This window comes from Diachasma alloeum, unplaced genomic scaffold (genome assembly GCF_001412515.2).
Source record: "Diachasma alloeum isolate Michigan unplaced genomic scaffold, Dall2.0 Dall_scaffold_00276, whole genome shotgun sequence".
NCBI classification, from domain to species: domain Eukaryota; kingdom Metazoa; phylum Arthropoda; class Insecta; order Hymenoptera; family Braconidae; genus Diachasma; species Diachasma alloeum.
In genome coordinates, this window is record NW_021680415.1 from 1,245,010 (window position 1) to 1,266,900 (window position 21,891).

At 38.1% G+C, this 21,891-nt stretch overlaps 1 protein-coding gene across 1 annotated transcript; it reads left to right on the forward strand.

Annotated features, from left to right (window-relative positions):
• Nucleotides 1-2,433: 2,433 nt before the first annotated feature.
• On the forward strand, nucleotides 2,434-16,325 carry LOC107037998 (laminin subunit beta-1). Its single transcript, XM_015256856.1, has 14 exons — nucleotides 2,434-2,551; nucleotides 4,671-4,784; nucleotides 7,041-7,088; nucleotides 7,555-7,780; nucleotides 8,426-9,303; nucleotides 9,519-9,698; nucleotides 9,958-10,283; nucleotides 10,536-10,946; nucleotides 11,045-11,240; nucleotides 11,330-11,776; nucleotides 12,014-12,521; nucleotides 12,989-14,072; nucleotides 14,175-14,564; nucleotides 15,048-16,325. The coding sequence occupies exons 2-14, from the start codon at nucleotides 4,712-4,714 to the stop codon at nucleotides 15,627-15,629; spliced, it is 5,349 nt and encodes a 1,782-aa protein (XP_015112342.1). The 5' UTR covers nucleotides 2,434-2,551; nucleotides 4,671-4,711; the 3' UTR covers nucleotides 15,630-16,325.
• Nucleotides 16,326-21,891: the final 5,566 nt, after the last annotated feature.

The window sequence follows — 21,891 nt, forward strand, 5'->3', positions numbered from 1 at the left end:
CGAAACAACATATAACGAAAATTTAACGAATGAAAAATCTTATTAGTGCAGTAATTTCGAATCTCAACTCAAGAAAATGAACTGCGGTCTCAGCCAACTGCTTCACACCCACGCACTTCTCGCGGGGGTCATTACTGATTAATTCCTGCAGCTATGCTCTTCAATTCGTCCCTTGTTTGGAGTTGAACTGCACTTCAGTCACGTCCACGTCTCGAAGTAGAATAAATGCATTCATGAACGGACCCGCAGCCCTTACAAGCGAAGAAAAATGACTAGAACCGGGAAGACATTCCAAATGTCGAAGGAAAATGCCCCGAAATGCGCGCGAAATGCTGAATGAGGACTTTTGTATTCCGATTTCAGCCGGAATAACACGAACTTTGAGTACTCTCTAAATACCCCCGAACATCTGGTCTCGACTGGGATAGCATCGCTGCGTAGAAAATCACTGCAGAGGAGCCCACGCCCTCGTATCCGCAACTTCCTGGAAAAGTATACCTGCGGGTTGTATCTCCTCCCTGGAATGACCGTCACTCGCCCGGAATTGCCCCCTCCCACGCTTTCGAACATTTTCATTGTAAACGCAGCTAAAAAATTTTTTAAACAAAAACAGGACAATTTTTAGTTCAAAAGCTTGAAATTATCAAGTAGTGTGCATTATCTCATTAAAAATTTACTGCAGAATTAAAACTTGAAAATTCATTTTCAATCGTCGGTCGAAATTGAAAAAAAAATTCAGATTTATCAATTATTTCGTAAATTTGAATGAGGAGCAAACTTAAATTCTTAAAAAAATGGTTTCTGACAATTGATTTTTTTACTGAAATAAGCGATACAATTATTGAAATTTTTATCACATTTGGATTCCTCTGAAATTTCAAGGAATTTCATAATTGAAAATTTAAGATACTGTGGAAAAAACTATGGAAATAGTTAATTCAAGTTCAATTATTCTCTGAACATCACGAGAAACGGAAAATTCAGGTAAGTATATTTTTAAATTTCAATTAATCGGTAATCCCGTGTAATTTACAAATTTATCGATTCTTTCATGAATTTGAGTGAAAAGTAAACTCTAAAATTCTTCAAGAAATGTTTTCTAACGCATAAATTTTTTATGATGAAGTTTTTGCGTGATTTCCTGTACAATTCTCCAAAGATTTCATTCATATTTTGGTTAAATTTTAAATTTCAAGGAATTCCATCATTGAAAGTTCAAAATTTTGTGGAAAAATCGATGAAAACCGTAAATTGTTGTTCAATGAATCCGTGAAATTCAATAGAAATCAGGAAAATTCAGTCAGTTGATATTGGAAATTTAAATTTTTTTGCAACAGCGTACATTCCCTTCTCATTTTCAAATATATCCTGGCGCTAAAAAAATAAAAATCAAACTAATTTCAAAGTTAACTCAGGATGTGGATTATAGAATAGTCGAAAAAATCAGTAAATCGTACTAATTCATTGTCGAATCGCGACGTTTCGCGCGTAATTCAAGCTTCCTGAGGCTCTGGAAACCCATCAAATACAACCAATCAGTAAAAAATATCATCAAATACATAAATATGCACAAGCGAACTCAATGGAACATTGTACTAATTTCCGTGAAAAGTCGCGATTCGACAATTAATTAGTGCTGTTTACTAACTCTTCCCACTATCCTAACAAAAAAACAAATTCCCAACTATTCTATAATTCTGAGTTGATTAATTTAGTAACATGGGAATGCACAACAGTGATTTTAAAACTTTAAGTGAAAAAGCTTGAAATTTTGAACAACGACAAAATTACACGAAATTTCTGTAGAATTATTCATTGACGAATCAGTTAATTTCCTGAATATTCAAGTAATTCTCGATTTTCAGGCCCGCACGGTACAGAAAAACCTTGGAAATTTTGCAAATTCAGGTAATAACTTCTCCGAATTTTCAATCTATTAAAAATTCAAGCTTTCATTGAAAAATCAATGATTCTTCAACATGAAAACCCCGATTTTCTTGAATTTTCAAGACGAATGAGAAATTTAGTGAACGTTTTCACCTGAAATTGAATTCAAACTCACAAAATTGAAAATTCCGATGACACATGACTGAAATTTCAAGAAATTCCTAACAGTATAACTAATTCCTTAATTTCCGGTGAAATTTCCTCCTCTCAATGTCCCAACATCTTCCCTGAATTTCCAAACCCTGGAAAACCCGGAAAAATTAAAAATCCTCAAAAGGATTTGAAAACACTCTCGTCTCCACGAGGTGAACCCAGAGATTTAATCCCTCCCACAGTGTTGTCCCCCCACGTCTCCAACTCCTCTCTATTTTTTCCATCCTCCTTTTTTCTTCTTTATTCACTCACTTGGTCGCCGGCAGAGAGTAAGCGCCCCACACACTACAAAACGCGTGTATAGAGAGATTGTGGAGGTTGAAGAGAGTGCCCTGGGCTGCTGCTGGCTGCAGAGGCGCGCCTCTGTTCTGGTAAATCGTGGGATTTATTTTGTTTCCGAGTTCTGGACTGCAACGAGGGGAGATTTTTTCGTCTGCGAGACTTTCGTCAAGTGTGTGTTAATTACAATTTTTCATTTGCCGATCGTTACGTCGTGTCATTCAATTCAGCTGTGCGATTGGATAAATGTCTCGGGTGTTTTTGTCATGAGTCGACGAGAACGCTGTTAGGCATTTCTCTACTCAGCGTCTAATCTCTCTTTTTTTCTATTTCACTCGGTTTCTTGGGGCTTTTCAGTGCGGCCAGAAGGCGGGGGCGAGGGGTTTGGGTGCTAGGGAGATAAGGATTGTGATAGGAGGGTGCAGTTGCAAAGTTGTGGCTCAGTGTCATTTTTCATTTCATGAGGTTTTCGGAATTGTTGATGTGTTATTCGCGAGTGCTCAGATTTTTTGAGGCTGAAATGCTGTGGGACGTGGGATCAATTGACGTGAAGATCAATTTTTGATCGATACACCATCAGAAATGTTTTGAAATTGCATGGAAGATATTGTAGTAAATTTCATAGGGGAAAATGGTTATGAAATTTCAAGTTTAAAGTAGAATTCAGGGAAATTCACGAGTTTTCAGTGGGAGGGAGATGGAAATTTTACAACTTGATTGAATTCTCAGGGGAACATGAAGATTCAGAGACAAATTGACATAAATTTTCAATTTTTCCCTGAATTTTCCTAACAAATCAAGTATTTTATGGATTTCCAGATCATTTGAATAGAAAATCAATGGAATATGTATTTCATGAGGTTTTTGGAATTTTTAATGGGCTATTCGCGAGTGTTTAGATTTTTTGAGGTTGAAATGCTGTGGGACGTGGGATCAATTGACGTGAAGATCAATTTTTAATCGATACACTATCAGAAATTTTTTGAAATTGCACGGAAGATATTGTAGTAAATCCCATAGGAAAAAATGGTTATGAAATTTCAAGTTTAAAGTAGAAATCAGGGAAATTCACGAGTCTTCAGTGGGGGAGGATGGAAATTTTACAACTTGATTGAATTTTCAGGGGAACATGAATATTCAGAAACAAATTGACATGAATTTTCAATTTTTCCCTGAATTTTCCGGATTTATCTGAATTTTCACAGAATAATTGAACTGAAAAATCATGTACTTTATGGATTTCCAGATCATTTGAACAGAAAATCGATGGAATATGTATTTCATGAGGTCTTCGGAATTGTTGATGTGTTATGCGCGAGTGTTTAGATTTTTTGAGGCTTGAAATGCTGTGGGACATGGGATTAGTCTATTTCAGTGGGAAAATAGTTCTTGATTTGAGCTTTATTGTTGAGGAGGAGATTTGTGAACAGACAGTTGTGGTAATATTTTGATATGTTCATTGGGTTTGCAGATATTTATCGATTTGGCTCGAGATCGGTGGATCTCACTGGAAGATCAATTTTTGATCGATACCTCGGAGAATACTTGGACGAAGTCATTCTAAAGAAGTTAGATTCTGAAAAACAAAACTTTCTTTCCGAACTAAAATAAAATCTACAAACACCTCCTCAAGAAAATATTCAAATCTTCTTCGAAGTCAAGTCATCTTCATGGATGTCACTTGACAGATCAATTTCATTTGAAGATTAGTCTCTGATAAATATCTAAAAGGCTAGGAGAATTGATAAAATTATTCTGAAGAAGTTAATTATTAAAAACAAAACGTTTCTTCTTTTTACTTTCAGACATTTAACTGAATTTTTTTCGTAGAAGAAATAGAGACCTATAAAGACATCACGTTTTTCCACCGATCCAAGAGATTAGGTCTATTACATTAACTTAATCCTTGCAACCAAAAAAAGATGAAAAAATAATTCCAAGGAGCTTTCCTATAAAGCTCTGAAGGATCAACAGAAATGCACAATTTCAAGCTTTCCCATGTCACTATCGATTTTTCTATATCTACCGATTTAACTTGTTAAAACAATTCTCCTCATTTGAAGATAAATTTAATTTCCATGAAGACATCCTTATGAAAACCATTGATAAACTAAATTAACATCTGCACCAGAGCTTCTCATAAAATTTCCCCTTTACCATAATCTCCCTAATGAACCCCCGAATTAAAATCTCTTCGTCACGCGTATCGGGACTATTTTTAACTCCATTCATCTCCTAATGTCCCTCCGGTTCACTCTGCAATGTCTCAATGACCTATTTCAATATTTCAGATAAATGGCGTCGTGTTAATGGGAGCCACAAATCAACAAGCATGGATATTTTCAAAATGGAGTTTAAAATCCTGAATATCGTCACAGCGCTCCTACTCCTCGGTATCTGTACAGGTGAGTGCACCCCACTTTCATTACAATCCAATTAATTTTAATTCTGAGCCGCCGCACTGAGTGACTCGTTATATTCCTCATACGAGACTTTATCGACAAAAACCGAGATTTCGTCATTACGACCGAAAGAAGGGAATGAGTAAAAAAGGTCCATTGAGTATCCACGAGATATCCGAGAATAAGGCAGCCTACTTTCCATTCGTTACCCTCCCAACAAGAAGTGTCTTTATCCAGTGGTGATTAGATACCACATCGACCCCTTGACCCTCGTCTTCCGCTGAGATTTTTATTTCGTTGCCCCGAAAATTACACTCGGGCCCTGGGACCATCACTGGAGAATGTTATTATTAATTTCTCTAATTCGGGGCTTCCCCGATTAATTGTGTAACAATCATTGCGAATTTCATGTAGTAATAATCATTCATAAATTTCTATTTTCAAAACTAGATTTTTTTACGTACAAAAGAATTTTCTCTATTAGGTAAAAAATAATTCTGTCAGCAATGTCTTTCTTTTAGAAATAATTCAAGTTTATTTTACTTTGAAAAAAAATTTTCTCATGATTTTTCTCTATCTTAATTCTTAAAAAAATATATTTATTCATAAATGAATGAATGAATAATAATAATGAAAATAATAATTAATAATATTTCTGTATTCTTTTGAATAAAAAATCGTGAACAAGAAATTTTTACTCGTGTGTTTACCGAAAAAGATCCAAGTTATTTTCTTAAACCTAGACAAAATGATAGAAAATATTGACTTGTTTTTTCATGAATAAATGAATAAATATATAACGATCGTAAATAGTATGCACAAACCACTAGGCAAATCATGCGCGCGGCCCTTTTCTAGTCATAAAAAAGCTAGTAAATTGACTAGAAAATTGTATTGGATTTCGATTGACCTTTCTATTGGTTTTTGGTTAATTTTATTGAAAAATTCTGTGGCTTATTTGCAGTTTTATTCAATATAAATATTCCACAGAAAATATTCTATGGAAAAAATCAATAGGATTCGATTTTTCCATTCGGATATTTTCTATAAAAATTCCTCGACCCCAATTTTCAATTTTTTTGTTTCATTTTTTAATGAAAAAAGAAAAAAATATCGTGAAAAAAATGTATAGTGAAGCTGAGGAATTGTTGAATAGAGTAGACCGAAACCTAAGAGAATTTTAAAATAGAAGTTCAATAGAAATATTTTTCGATATTTTTTGATGCGTATTAAAACATTTCATATGGTTTTTTGCATCGAGGTAATCATTCCCCTCCCAACGTTTTCGAAGAGACGAATATTAATTAGTCAATGGATGAATGAATGCATGCATAAGAGGAATTACGAGTGATACAGATGCATTCAATGGGGCATTTAGAATCTGCCCCATAATTTCAATGAATAATGAGATATCATTGGCGTTCATCAGTGACTTCACCGAAATACTTTCGTCACATGGTTAGATTAGACAGTCTCGATATCTTCATACACGAGGAGAGCAGAAATCATCACAAACATCCGCTTGGCTCGGCGATTAGATGTTGAAGAGAAGTGAGAGAGGAAATGATGAGGAGAGAAAATCTGCACTAGGGTTGTGATGAAAATTCTAATGATTATGTTTCATTTTGTTCGATACTTTTAGTACTGGAGGGATAATTCGTGTGACAGATTGAATGGAAATAATTTCACGGGAGTAGATCGCTTTTATAAAGATATGCTGATTTTTGAGAGAGATAATGAAAAGTCTTGGAGAGAATTGTAAATCACAAATAAAATCCGAGCTTTCGCTCAAGAATTTTATGATTTATTGAACTTTTATTGGAAGTCTATAAGAATTCCATTAGAATTCTGTGAGAAAAGTTGATTTGTTTATTGCGTCAATTCTATCAAAAATGATGTAACTTTCTATTTGGGGGTATTTCTTTAAGAATTTTTGAACAAGAATTCTCTAAATTTTTTTTTTCGGAAAACGAACTTAAGAAATTTACGCTTAAAAATTTCTACAGAAAAATCAAAATCTATGGACTTCTATGAAATATCTCTCAACAAAATAACAGGATAAAATTATATAATCTTCAATAAAATCTGGGCAAAAAACAAATATAATTTTCTAATAGAATTTCAATAAAACTTCAATAGAATGTCTTAAAGGAAGCGTTAGATTTCTCTATTGAATTTTTTAATCCGGCTGGTTTCACCACTTCCCTATTAAACAGTATAATATTAATGACAAATTATGTATTCCCTTTATTTTCACAGATTTTATCAATGGCCAGTCTAGAGACTCCAGTAGAGCTGCTATCAGAGGTAAGAGACACTTCCATTGAATTAAAATAAAAAAAATTTCCAGTGAAGAAAATGATGGAAAAAAAAAATTTAGAAAATTCAAAAACATCGAAAACATGTTGGGAGTATATATTGAGGATGAGAATAAAAATGAAGGGGTGTTGTAGGGCCAATTCATCGAGGTGACATTCCATCAGTGGATGGAATAGCATATCCAGGGCCGATGAGAATATTCTCACGAGTCAGAGGTAGCAATGTCGTAAAGAACAAGAAAGAAATTGTATTAATTCATTAATACACGGTTGTGGTTGGAGTCACGTTCCCCAGATGTATTGCACGTTCACCAGTACTAATTGACATTAAAATGTTTTAAACAAATTCAAGTGCTTAATTCGGAGTATTTAACACTGGAGGAAAAAGTAATTGGGAAAATTGTCGGTGAAGACTGTATTCAACTTGAGAATTAACAATTGATTGTTCGATGCAGGTCCTTATGCGAAGAGGAGACACCCGTGCGAGCAGAGCTCGTGTTACCCAGCCACGGGTAACTTGTTAATAGGAAGAAAAGATCGACTGAAGTCATCGTCAACCTGTGGGCTTTTGGACCCGGAGAGATATTGCATAGTTTCTCATTTAAAGGAAAGGAAAAAGTGTTTCTTCTGTGATGCATCATCACCGAAGTTACAACATAATATTACGAATATTGTTGGAGGGTGAGTCTGACATACAAGAAAGGAAATCTGTCCTTTGAGAGACGAAAAAAAAGTGATCTCGATGAATCCAATGAGATTAGTCAACTTTTCTAAGGGCTTCCTGCATTTTTTGTCAAGTGAATATCTTAGAATCTAGGGACTGAACCGAATTCTGTAATAACTCCGTCATTTTCCTGCAATTCTAACCTTTATGTAAAGGTTTTTGGATCCCATCTTCCCTTTTCACTCCGTAATTACTAAAAATAGTTGAATCACTCATGAAAGATTGACAACAAAAACCGTCAGTCTATCCAAGGAGAATTGACCAAAAATATATTGATGAATCTAACAAGATTGATCAACTTTATTGAAGACTTTTGTAGTTTTAAAAAATGAATATCTTATAATTCAAAAAAGAAACCAAATTCTGCAAAAATTTGGCTATTTCTCTTCAATTCAAATCTTTATATTAAAGTTTTTCAACCCCATCTATCCTTTTTCCTTCACGCTCATAGCAAAATAATCAGATCACTCTTATACTCTCTTTTAAGTTTTGTTACCATCGATCGAAATGAAAAGGCTAACGAAGGGAAGCAAAAAGAATTATTCATTGCACTAAATAGTATGACAGCCTGCTAAACTTCTTCTTCCACTTCCAATAAACAGATTGTCGAAGAACTCGTGGTGGCAGGCAGAGAATGGAATCGAGAACGTGACCATAGACTTCTCTCTAGAAGCAGAGTTCCACTTGACTCACATGATAATCCGTTTCCAAACCTTCCGACCAGCAGCGATGTTAATCGAACGTTCCCACGACTTCGGGAAGACCTGGCAGGTGTACAGATATTTCGCTCACAACTGTGAGCAAGCATTCCCAGGAGTCCCTACCCACGTGCCAAAAAAGCTATCAGACGTGATCTGCGAGTCAAGATATTCCTACGTCGCTCCCTCGTCAGGGGGTGAGATCATATTCAGGGTTCTTCCACCGAACCTCCAATCCGTAATCGATAATCCGTACTCAAAGGAAGTTCAGAATCTGATGAAGGTGACGAATCTGCGGATCAACTTTACGAAATTGCATACACTTGGAGATGACCTTTTGGACGATCGTGCTGAGATCAGAGAAAAGTATTATTATGCTGTACAGGACATGGTGATTCGAGGCTCGTGCTCTTGCTACGGGCACGCCTCAGCTTGTCTCGAGCTCCCTGGTGTTGTCAATGAAGAGGAGATGGTTCATGGAAGATGTGAGTGCACTCACAACACAAAAGGTCTCAATTGCGAGATCTGTCAGGATCTTTATAACGACGGACCATGGAAACCTGCTGTTGGAAAGCAGACGAATGCCTGCAGAAAATGTAACTGCAATGAACACGCCAATTCCTGTCATTTTGACGAAGCTGTCTACGAACGATCTGGGAGGGTCTCCGGGGGTGTTTGTGATGATTGCCAGCACAACACCAGGGGACAGAATTGCGAACAGTGCAAACCTTTCTTCTATCACGATTTGACGAAGAATATCTCGCATCCAGAGGCTTGTCAACGTGAGTTTCATAACTATTTTTCAAGAATGCTGTGAAACCTATCCACGACGAACGAAACGGATTCCAATTACTTTCGCATCTATTCGTTGGTTTTGAGAAAGGATTGACGCCAAAGACGAAAGTAATTGGAATCGATAGTGTTCATTCTGAATAGATGTCACGGCCTCTAATGAAGCTCTGATTGCCGTTAAGATGAACCTTTTGTTCTCCCTCAGCTTGCGATTGTGATCCTGGCGGATCCCTCGACGATGGCATCTGTGACTCGAGGACAGACATTTTAAGTGGCGAAGAATCCGGCCGTTGTCACTGCAAATCCAACGTCGAGGGTCGCAGATGTGACTTGTGTAAGAACGGGTTCTGGAATTTCGATGTGAATAATCCCGACGGATGTCAAGGTAATTCAAACCAATGCATCTCCTTATTCCCACGGTTTTTCATAACTACCACAGCCATTTGTCATTACTGAGAATGGTAACAGCAGTCAAATTCATTCTAAGAAGCTGGACTTAGGTAACACCGTAGGACTGCTTATTAGCCCCAGACGATTGAAGTAATTCTCGTCAAGAAAATATTAACAAATTAAAGGATATCAATGTATCGGTCACAATGACTTCAGCTGATCGATTGACCTCCATCCCTTTTTAATCCATCTAGCCTGTACCTGTAACCCCCTGGGAACCATCGACAATCAGGGATGCAATCAAGTTACGGGAGAGTGCACCTGCAAGCGTTACGTAACAGCACGCGATTGCAATCAATGTTTGCCGGAGTACTGGGGTTTATCCGATGATCATGATGGCTGCAAGCCCTGCGATTGCGATCCTGGTGGCTCCTACGAGTCCACTTGTGACGTTATCACTGGTCAATGTCGATGCAGACCTCATGTAGGAGGGAGAACGTGTAATCAACCTGAACAGAGTTATTACACTGGGTCCCTAGACTTTCTGATTTATGAGGGAGAGTTGGCAGGCGGTAGTGATGTGAGTATTCATTACATCTTCAATTCAGTGATTAGAGGACTCCAGTTCAATAGCAGTTGTTAATGAATACTTTGAACTCGGCGATAGTAACGATTTTATAAAGATTCCCTCATGAGAATTGCGACATCTTACGTAGGTTTGAAGATATTTATCAATCAAAAACGCATTTGTCACTTGAAACGCGTCAATTTTATCTTTGATTAGTTTCATTACTTGAACTGCTTTCTCATCAAACCATCCCCATATCTGTAGAACTGCCAAGTGGTTATCAGAGAGCCCTACAGAGACGGGAGGAACAACACGTGGACAGGGACAGGTTTCATGAAAGTCGTTGAAACCTCAACAATGAACTTCACAATCGACGACATCAGAAGATCCATGTGGTACGACATAATAGTGCGTTACGAGCCTGTGCACCCTGGAGTCTGGCAGGAGGTGGAGATCCTGATCACACGAGATGGTCCTGTCGATCCCCAAGGTCCTTGCGCTGGTTGGAGACCCGAAGACGACAGACTGTGGCTCCAGCTGCCTGACAATGCCCGAAGTGCTGTCGCCAATCCTTCGGTTTGCTTTGAAGCTGGGAAAGTATACAAGCTGTTGCTCTCGTTCAGGAGGTTCGATCCTCACACAGAGACACCCACTGCTTCCATCCTCATCGATTCGGTAAAAATTCCTACTAAATTACCCCTAGAACTTGCATTCTCTGTCATTCAATTCTTATTGATTTGTCATTGATATTCACGCATCTGTTTCTGTGTCAGATTGTTTTAAGACCAAGAATAGATTCGATTCCATTCTTCAACGGCGAAGGCCCCAACCAGTTAAGAAGGAAGGAGTACGAAAGATATCGTTGTAACGAGATATTCGACAGTGTGACCCCGTACACACGCGATGAGAACGACATTTGTGCACCGTATCACAGCAGTATCGGTTATTGGGTGTTCGACGGAGCGCATTGTAAGTAAAAATCAGTTTTGGCCCTGTGAGCCAATTTCGTTCAGACGCAATCGGGATCGTCTTAATTAATTATTTGTTCTCCCCTTCAGCCTGTGAATGCAACCCAACAGGATCACACAGTCTCCTCTGTGAGCACTACGGGGGCGTCTGTCCCTGCAAACCCAACGTAGTGGGACGTCGTTGCGATCGTTGTGCTCCTGGCACCTACGGATTCGGCCCCAACGGATGCATTCCCTGCGACTGTAACGCAGTCGGTGCTTTGGACAACTTCTGCGATGTTGATACTGGTCGGTGCAAATGCAGGCCGAACACTTATGGCAGGACCTGTGGCCAGTGTGAACCAGGATTCTGGAACTTCCCACATTGCAGGAGGTGCGAGTGCAATGGCCACGCTGACAGCTGTGATTCGTCTACTGGAGCTTGTCAAGATTGCAGAGATTATACCACTGGGCATAACTGTGATAGGTGCATCGACACCTTCTATGGGGACCCGAGGATTGGGGTTGACATTCCCTGCAGAGCGTGTCCTTGTCCAGGTAAAGCTTATTGTAATGATGAGATGTGCAAGGCACCAAATCAAGTAACGACGATTTTTTTGTGGCTTCAAGTAGCTAGAGCGATTTTCCAACGAGACAGCTTTCATGAAATGAAGAAATCTTTTGATAAATCTTCTCAAAGCTCTTTCCTCCAAAGATATTTACAAATCAAAATTCTCGTTCGTTTCCAGTAATTAATAATTACTCTTGTCATTTTCCAAAATTCTTGTCAATCAGGAACTATCGATTCTGGTCACGCCTACGCGGACAGCTGTTCCCTGGACCCGATAACCCACGACGTCATCTGCGAGTGCTTTAAAGGATACTCCGGAGCGCGATGTGAGAACTGCGCAGAGAACTACTTCGGAAATCCCGAAGAAGTCGGTGGTCAATGTACCGCTTGCGACTGCAGCAACAACACCGACCCGTCGAGACCTGGAAATTGTGATCCATACACCGGACGCTGTCTACAGTGTCTCTATGATACTGCTGGAGCCAACTGTCAGCAGTGCAAGCCAGGGTTCTACGGGAATGCGCTCGAGAAGAACTGCCAGGACTGCATGTGCAATGTCCTGGGGACGGATATTGCAGCGGGGACTTGCGACCACAGGACTGGACAGTGTCCTTGCTTGCCTAATGTCATTGGACAACTTTGCGACAGGTGCGCGGAGAACTACTGGAGGATCGCTAGTGGACAGGGCTGTGATCCTTGCGAGTGTGATGCTGTGGGAAGTGTCTCGGACAAGTGAGTAGCTTAAAATGAACTTATGAGAGCAAAAATGATCTGATTCCGACTATATGTGTACTTTTCGCAGTTTGAAGAATCATTTTTCGAAAATTAGGTGGTGTTTTTCACACAATTTAATTGACAAATTTTATGATTGAAAATGTTTAAATCTATAGTTTGGTCTGTACCAAACTGTGAAAGTTACTTGGATATCCTTAACGATATCTGAACGGAACCTCTTGAGGAGTTAGAATAAGAGTATTTCTATCTAGTTTGGTTTTCTAGTTTGAATTTCCTGGAAAATGGATATCATGATAAAATATGATATGGTTGAATTCGTCTCAAAGAGACGAAATGAAAATGTAAGCAGGCCCTTCAGGCCTTTCAATTTTCCTTGAAAATATTTGCAGCACTTCCTTCCTACAAGAGATACTATGCCATCGTATTTCAAATGGGATCACAACAAAATGATTTATTACCTCCAGGTGCAACCCTTACGACGGCACCTGTGAATGTCGTTCGGGCTTCGGAGGTCGTCGCTGCAACGAATGTCAATCCAACTTCTGGGGCAACCCTAACGTCCAGTGTTACCCTTGCGACTGCGACGTTATCGGTTCATCGTCGGCTCAATGCAACCGCGAGACAGGTGTCTGCGTCTGTCACAAGGGCATTGGAGGCGAGAAATGCGATCAGTGTGATCGTAGTTACATCGGTACAGCCCCTCATTGCAGCCCCTGCGGCGAGTGCTTCGACAACTGGGACCTGATCCTCGACGGGCTTCGTAATAAAACAGATCTGGTGATCGAGGAGGCCTCGAGGATTCAGAAAGTGGGCACCACCGGAGTCTACAGCCAGCAATTCGATAAAATGCTGGACTCCCTCGACCAAGTCCGAGGATTGATCGATAACACGACTGTGAGGAGTCAGGATCTCGACGAACTACACGATTTGGCGAGTCAATTGGCTAAGAACGTGTCCACCTCGACGAAAGCTCTTGAGGAAGTGGAGAATCAGCTGGAGAATGTCAGTCAGCGAGTGAACCTTGGGGATGTTGCTTTGAAAAAACTGAAGAACAGGACGAACAGTCTTCACCAGGGGGCTGCCCTCCTGAGGGAGGACGCGACTAGACTGCAGGAGGCGAACGTCCAGGGGGCCCTCAACGTAACTCACCAAATGGCGGAGCAGTCACGACTGGCGGAGAAGATGGCTAACGAGACCAATAACGTTCTGGCTGACGCCGAGAGGTATCGAAAGAACACTGAAAACCTCTTGGCTAAGAACAGCGCCAATGTCAATGAGGCCCAGGAGAAGAGCATGGCGTCGATCGAGAAAATGAACGAGAGGATCTCGGGTCTTGAGAAGGAAGTTCCTGGGTTGAACCTGGGAATGTGCGGGGACAACGTCACCGAATGTAGCAGTGTTTGTGGTGGGGCTGGATGTGGGACTTGTGGAGGGATCTCTTGCGAGGCTGGAGCCGTTACCAAGGCTAGTCAGGCACTGGATGTGGCGAAACGACAGGCTGAGAAGATCAGAAATCATAAGGATACTGCTGAAGGACTTCTACGAAAGGTAAGGATGTTCAATTAGACGTTTCATTGCTCCGGAGAAAGATGTTCAGAACTTTTTGGAGGGCTTTTGCTCATGTCTTTTTCAATTATTTGGCGTTTTTAGATGATGGACCTGAAACAGGATGCCGGCGCGGCTCGTGGCAACGCCCAAGACGCCTTCAACTTCGCTCTCGACGCCCGTAACAGATCAGACAGGGTGGCCAAGGCCCTGGCTGAGGTGAACGAGAAGATCATCATGGTGTTGAATGAGGATCAACCGACTCCCATGATGGTTCGAGATCTTGCTGAAGAGGTCTTGAGTAAAAATATTCATCTGCGACCTGACGAGATCAGGGAGTTGGCTGACAAGATCGACAGCATCATTGTTTCTTTGACGGATTCTGATAAGATTTTGACTGACACGGCTGGCGATTTGAGGATGGCCCAGGAGCTCGAACAAAAGGCTAACTGGGCTAAACAGTCTGCCATTGACAAGCAGAATCAAGCTGGCAAGGTAAGAGTTGATTGAGGTTTACAAAAAGGTATGGAAAGGGGCTGAGTGAAAATAGATGAAAAATATTGTTAATTTGGTTATCGTTCAAAATAACACACGTAAATTTCAACACTTGACAATTTAACATATATAAATTTAACACGTGTATAGTTTTGTGTGTTGAATTTGTTAGTGTTAACATTTACGTGTCATTCTGGCGTGCAATCGTTAATTAATCTCAATGAAGAACACAACACCAATCGAATTATAGGGTTGGTTTAGTAGACCAAAGTGAGAAGATCGTTTTATGACGTTATGATCGTTATGAGGGTTCATTTTAAAACACATTTCAACTTCTACATTGAACGGAATGATGTCGTATGCCATCCAATCATTTCTAAAACAATTAACAAAATACGCGGTTTCATGTTATGATAGTGGAGTTTACTCTGAAGTACTTCATAAGCTATATTATCGTTGACAATTGTTCTCTTCACCTTACAGGTAGTGAATCTACTGTCTGAAACCCAAAAAGCCCAAGAAGAAGCTGAAGATGCGATTGATAAAGCTGAGCGAGATATAGCCCTATCTGAGAAAGATCTCCAGGACGTAGGAGAGGTGACAAAGGAAGCCCAGAAGAAGGCAGCGAACACAACAGCAGCTGTGGACGCCCTGGAGGCCCGTCTCAAGCAGCTCCAGACCCAATCAGTGCGAAACGACTTCGTCCTGAATCAGGAAATCAGGAAGGAGCTGCTCACCCTCGCCGAGGACGCCAAGGCAGTTGACGAGAAGACCCAGAAACTGGGGACAGAGTACAAGAGAGCTGGGGATTCCCTGAACTATCGAGTCACCAAGAGCAAGGGCGACATTGAGAGGGCAAAGCAGCTGCTCCAGAGGGCGTCTGAACTCACGGCTGACACTACCACAAAGTTCAAGGATCTGGACGGAATGGAGAGTGTCTACAGGGATAATGACAGACTTCTCAGTGATCTTATGGCACAGGTTGATGCTCTCACTACAGAGATGGAGAAGCAGCTCGGGGAGATAGAGAAGAAGGCACAGACCTACAGGGACTGCTCGACGTGAACAATTTTATAGAAATTTTCAGGCACTTCAGATGATCAATCAATGCAGTTTTCAAGTGGCCAAAATTCGAAAGGTTCTTAGTCGAGGGTGAGAAGTGGCTCTGGGAATGCAATGGAGGTGGAAAATTTTCCTTAGAACACTCGTCGTAGGCAAACTATAAAGGCGACGAAAAAATAAGACAAACTCGACTAGAAGTCGAATGAATTTGAACCCTTCGAAAACTTCACAACTGAAATATCTGTGCCATAGGAATCAGCAAGTGCCACTAAACACCAAAAATTCGTCGATCAAATTTCATTATCAAAACATCAAACATAAACGCGGTTTTTTGCGTTCTGTAAATACATTAATTTTATAGTAAGAGTTTTTACATTTATTGAAAAATCATTATTTTTACGATTCAAATGACAGTCGTTTTGAAGTTGAATTGTACCGGAATTTACGCATAATTCTTATTTACTTAAAGTGAAGATGGTGGTAGAGTGGTGAAACAGGATGAGTCGTTTCTCGGGACATTCTTGTAGCTTTCATTTTTATCTGCAAAAGTTTCTCGTAAAAACCCCATCCTATTTTAAAATTCTACTACTGAATTCATAATAATTACTTAATATTTCTTATTCCGAAGAATTAATTGATTGAAATTTGTTACGATTTATATAAGAAAGAGAAAATAAATAAAAAGTTGATAAAAACAAATCCTTGTACACTATTATTATGATCCACCATTATGATCCTTATTCTGACCCTCATGACCATTATTTTAACCTTTGTGACTCTTAATTTTGGAGTCTTAATTTCGAGTACTCAATTTTCATCACCAGAAGTCGATTTGGATTTTTATAATATAGAGATATACTATATTGTTACTATAGTGTTGTATATTTGTTCTTTTCCTCCCTCTCAACCACCTTCATCTACGATCTTCTCTCCCGGCGCTTATCTATTCGTTTCTTTTCCAGTAAAAATTTTTAATGGAAAATATTCACTTGTAATACCACAAGAGCTTCAAAATTATCGGGTATTTTCCGATAGGTTCGTTCCAAACAAACGAAGGAGTCAAGTTCTGCAGGTTAAAAAATCACGAGTGCGAAGCACGAGTGATTTTTCCTGAAAAACTTGACGACTTCGTTTGTATGCAGGGAACCTTGAGGAAAATGCCCGATTAATTTTGAAGCTCATGTGGTATTCGAGGGATTATTTTTCCAATCCAAATGTCGGGCAATATAATTGGACCATGAGACGAAACTCACAATTGAGAAACGAAAATTGTATGATTAACACAACGCCACAATTGAATTCAATCTGTCAGTTTGACGAGGGGTTCATTCGACTGCATGATGTTTTGTTTTTTATATAGCAACTACCAGAGAAAATTATCAAAAAATTATCAGTTGAAAACCCTGTAGCTTGTACCACGCGATGTCGAATGGGCCAGTTATATTGCCCGATATTTGGGTTGGAAAAATAATCTGTAGAAAACATCAATAGAATTTTGTTTTTCTGCGCAACTTATTTTATCGAGACATTTTCTATAGAAATTCTTTGGCTTAACTCTTCCTCAAGTTTTTTCATTTGATTTTTTTCAAGAGAAGAAAAATAGAGTGAGACAACTTAAAAAATTCATGTTGAGGAATTCTCGTAGAAAATGTCTCAGTAGAAAGTTGTATAATACTCAAAATTCTACTGTTTTTTTTCTGTAGAGTTGATTCTATTGGACATTTTTCATTTAAAAAAAAGCGAAATGCTTCGATAGCGTCGGCTAAAAACTAATAGAAGGTCCAACAGAATTTTCCAGCGAATTCGCCAGGTTTTTCTCTAAATTTTTCCGCGCGTGAGGCTTAAAAAATTGTTACACTATTTTTCAAAATCGGATTAAAAGAGGATTGAATTAATCCTCACTGGCAGGCTCACTATTTCACTTCCCCGGGAAAAACTTGTAGTTTACGGTTGATAGTGTTTCTGGTGCGCCGGAAGTCGCGATAAACTAGTGATAAGGTCTGAATCAAACGGAGTCAGTAAATTTCTCTTATTCATATCTTTACGTATGTCGTTATCACCAAACACCTGGGGGAATGTTAAAACGAATGAGATCCTGGATTATTCTCACAATTCCCCCTCCATTGTTTTATTTCTCTCGAGAACTGAAGAGGCTTTTTTTTCGTTAGCTGAAGAGGAGCGTGTAGATGCTGTGAATGGAATTCACTGTTGAATTCAAATGGAGTAGCGAGAGAGAACCGAACAATGAGCTCATTCAGCGTTCAATGATGGTTCTCAAACGAGACCAACAAAGAAGTGGATTTTTAATTATTCTGGGTCTTTTCACTTTTCGATGAATTATTCAGAAATATTTTGGAGTCAATTGAGGCGAATGTAAACAGGGTGACATCGGTGAATGTTTTTCTTTCGGTTGTAATGAGAAGTTTTAGTTGTTTATTTGGGGGGGGGAGTTTGTTTTCTTGTTCGAGGGGTTCTGACGCGGGGAAGCTACTACTGGAAATTTTTATGCACTTACTGACGGATGGATCGGTGGAGGAAGTCAGATGATTTGCGGGTTTATTTTTCCTTAGTGTAATGATGAGTATATCGTTGTTCCAGTTATTTTGCCATTTTATTTGATGGATATTTAAAGGGGAAATTGAGGTTTTTCGGGAGATTCATTAGAGAAAGAAGGGGAATTGATCGTTATAGGCTTTTTGTTGAATGCAGATAAGATGAAATGCTTAATTAATTAATTCTCTTGCAGACGGTGTAATTAACTGGCCCCCGGGAAGTGATTTATTTGAATTAAATGAATTTGTTTATTCAAATTCAAGTTTTATTCGCGTTTTTATTCACGTGAAATGAATAGTTTTAAATATATATAAATTTATAAACGTTTCCTTGATTCAATTAAAGACTTTGTTAGTTAGTATAATCCTTCATTTAGATCGAATAAAGAGATTTTTGTGCATTCAATTATGGATCGTTGGAGGGAGTCAGATAGTTTGGGAGTTTATTTCGTTTTGGGGTAATAAAAAGTCCCAGTCATTTTGCCATTTTTAAATGGATATTTCAGGGGGTAATTATGGTTTTTTCGGGGGTTTCATGAAAAAAAGAACAGGAATTGATCGTTATAGTTTCTTTTTTTTGTTGAATGCAGATAAAATGAGACGTTCATTAATCCTATCGTACGCAGGGTAATTAACTGCATCCAGAAAAGTGCACAGAGAGAAATGTTCGCTCGCCGATTACGGAATCGACTCAGAAAATTTAAGTGGCGCAGAAGATTCAGATAAAAATTACGGAACGCTCTGGAAAAATTTCGTGATTTTAGGTAAAAATTACGTGACAGTTCCGTAAAATTTTTAACAATCACATTTCGCCCCGGAATTACGGAAGAGATATGTAATTTTTATTGAATATTTCTCTCCATGTGATTTATTTGAATTCAATGAATTTGTTTAATCAAACTCAAGTTTTATTCGCATTTTTATTCACGTGAAATGAATAGTGTTTTAAATATAAACAAGTTTATTTCATTCAATTAAAAACTATATTAATTAGGAATGAAGGAATTGTTTAGATGGCGGAGAGAGAGAAATTATTATCATGTAATAATCCTTCATTTGGATCAATTAAAGAGCTCTATTTGATTCAAATGCGTCATTTCTCTGCACTTGCGCGGTTGATTCATTAGTGTGCTCCCTGCGGATGCAATATTCACTTCTAGTGGAATGAATAAATGTTGGAGTTTAGAATAGTATTCTGGATTTAGATCTGTTTTTAAAAACAACCTAATTCTACTTGAATGGAAGTTCTGGTAGTTAACTGCGTCGTTATAAAAAATTGGAACTTTGTAGACAATTGAAGAGAAATTCACAGGAAAATGACTTTGAATTCTGTTAAAGGGGGAAAGTCCCCTGAAATTGCAAGTTTCAGCTGAAATTTATGTGAACTTAAATAGTTTTACGTAAAAATAAGACAAAAATTTCGCGATTTGGGCGAATTTCAACTTTTCAATTTCTATTTTCGGGAAAAAAATCACCAATTGAATTCATGTTAGGCTCATCAATAAGGCGAAGAAATGTAGCTTCCTTCGGAAAAAAATATTCCGTCTCATCAACAATTCTATGAATCATTTATGTTTCAAGAAAATTTGGTTAATATTGGCTGAAGGCCCTCCGGCGATGGCCTATTGTAAGAAAAATATTTTTTTAAAGACTTTTCTTGCAATAAATTTCGTTAAAAATTAATTTAATTTTTATTTTTTAAATTAATATTCTATCCATTTTGCCCTACTCAGTCCTGTTGCGTGTAATTCAAACAATTAGATTTGATTTTCTTTTCACTTCAAAAACTCGACAAATCGCGTGATATGATTCCTAAAAAATTTGCAGTTACAACAGCTGCAATTCACCCTAAAAACCCTCCCGAGCATTTGTAATCCTCCCTTGGGATCAAACGCCCCACAAACTCCACTGCAACGCTTATAATATCCTATTGAGACGTGTTGCTTCCCCAATTGTTCACGTAGACCGAGACCCGTGGAGGGAGGTGACTCGCGTTGGGGTTGGCCAGCTGTTCACCGGTTGAGTCTGCCACTACCACCTCGGCGCACCTTTTTCAAACCGCGTTAAAATAACGGGGGAAGAAAAACCGGGAAGCAGTCGTGTGATCACAGTGATGGACTGCACATCTTCCTGACAACCAAAATTACAGAAAAATCGCGGAAAAGTTATCGGAAAAGTAGTGGAAATATAAGTTTAAAATGTAATAGAAAAATTGGCCGAAAATCGCTGATAAATTATTGTTCTTCAAGATTTTCATATCATTTCTCACAAAAAATGTAATAACTTGAGGAAAAATTACAGGATTTCGCTCAAATTTTGCTTAAAATATTGGAATTTTTACCCAAATTTTGGGAAAGTTCATTCAATTATATGCGCAGCGAGAAAAATTGTCCAAAAATTACCGATAAATTATTGATCTTTAAGATTTTAATGTCATTTTTAGTAAAAAATGTAATAACTTGAGGAAAAATTACAGGATTTCGCTCAAATTTTGCTTAAAATATTGGAATTTTTACCCAAATTTTGGGAAAGTTCATTCAATTATATGCGCAGCGAGAAAAATTGTCCAAAAATTACCGATAAATTATTGATCTTTAAGATTTTAATGTCATTTTTAGTAAAAAATGTAATAACTTGAGGAAAAATTACAGGATTTCGCTCAAATTTTGCTTAAAATATTGGAATTTTTACCCAAATTTTGGGAAAGTTCATTCAATTATATGCGCAGCGAGAAAAATTGTCCAAAAATTACCGATAAATTATTGATCTTTAAGATTTTAATGTCATTTTTAGTAAAAAATGTAATAACTTGAGGAAAAATTACAGGATTTCGCTCAAATTTTGCTTAAAATATTGGAATTTTTACCCAAATTTTGGGAAAGTTCATTCAATTATATGCGCAGCGAGAAAAATTGTCCAAAAATTACCGATAAATTATTGATCTTTAAGATTTTAATGTCATTTTTAGTAAAAAATGTAATAACTTGAGGAAAAATTACAGGATTTCGCTCAAATTTTGCTTAAAATATTGGAATTTTTCCCGAAATTTTTGTGAAAATTCATTCAACTTTAGTTTAGGCTATTGAGAAATAGAACTTTTTCATTGATTCTCAGAGAAATTCCAGTGGATTCCACTACTTTTTGCATCTGAAAACCAGAAATTTCATTTCTCTGTGAACATTCACTGAAATTGTCATATGTTTCTGAACATTTCCAATAAAAACCAAAGCGTAAATATAAGTTTACAAATTCATTATATGCGTGGCGAGAAAAATTATCCAAAAATTACCGATAAATTACTGTTCTTTAACATTTTCATATCATTTCTAGTAAAAAATGCATAAACTCCAGCAAAAATACCAATATTTCGTTCAAATTTTGCATGAAATATTGCAATTTTTACCTAAATTTTTATGAAAATTCATTCAATTTTAGTTCAAGTTATTAAGAACTAGAACATTTTCATTGATTCTCAGAGAAATTTCAGTGGATTCCAGTACTTTTTGCATCTGAAAACTAAAAACTTCTTTTCTCTGCCAACATTCACCAAAACAGTCGCCTATTCTTTCGCACATGTCCAACAAAAACTAAAAAATCCCCAATGACAAAAAAACAAGCGACTCAATCACCGTTTCACCCCCAAACAAGCCGAAACCCGCACCAAATACTCACACCTAGTCCGTGACATTTCGACTCGTGAAACAACAAACAGG

What these genes read in the sequence shown, in the direction of transcription:
- LOC107037998 (XM_015256856.1), top strand. Translation starts at nt 4,712, where the DNA reads ATGGATATTTTCAAAATGGAGTTTAAAATCCTGAATATCGTCACAGCG. An exon ending in AGTTGGCAGGCGGTAGTGAT is followed by an intron (nt 10,284 to 10,535) that starts GTGAGTATTCAT and finishes CCATATCTGTAG; the next exon opens with AACTGCCAAGTGGTTATCAG. An exon ending in AGCAGAATCAAGCTGGCAAG is followed by an intron (nt 14,565 to 15,047) that starts GTAAGAGTTGAT and finishes TTCACCTTACAG; the next exon opens with GTAGTGAATCTACTGTCTGA.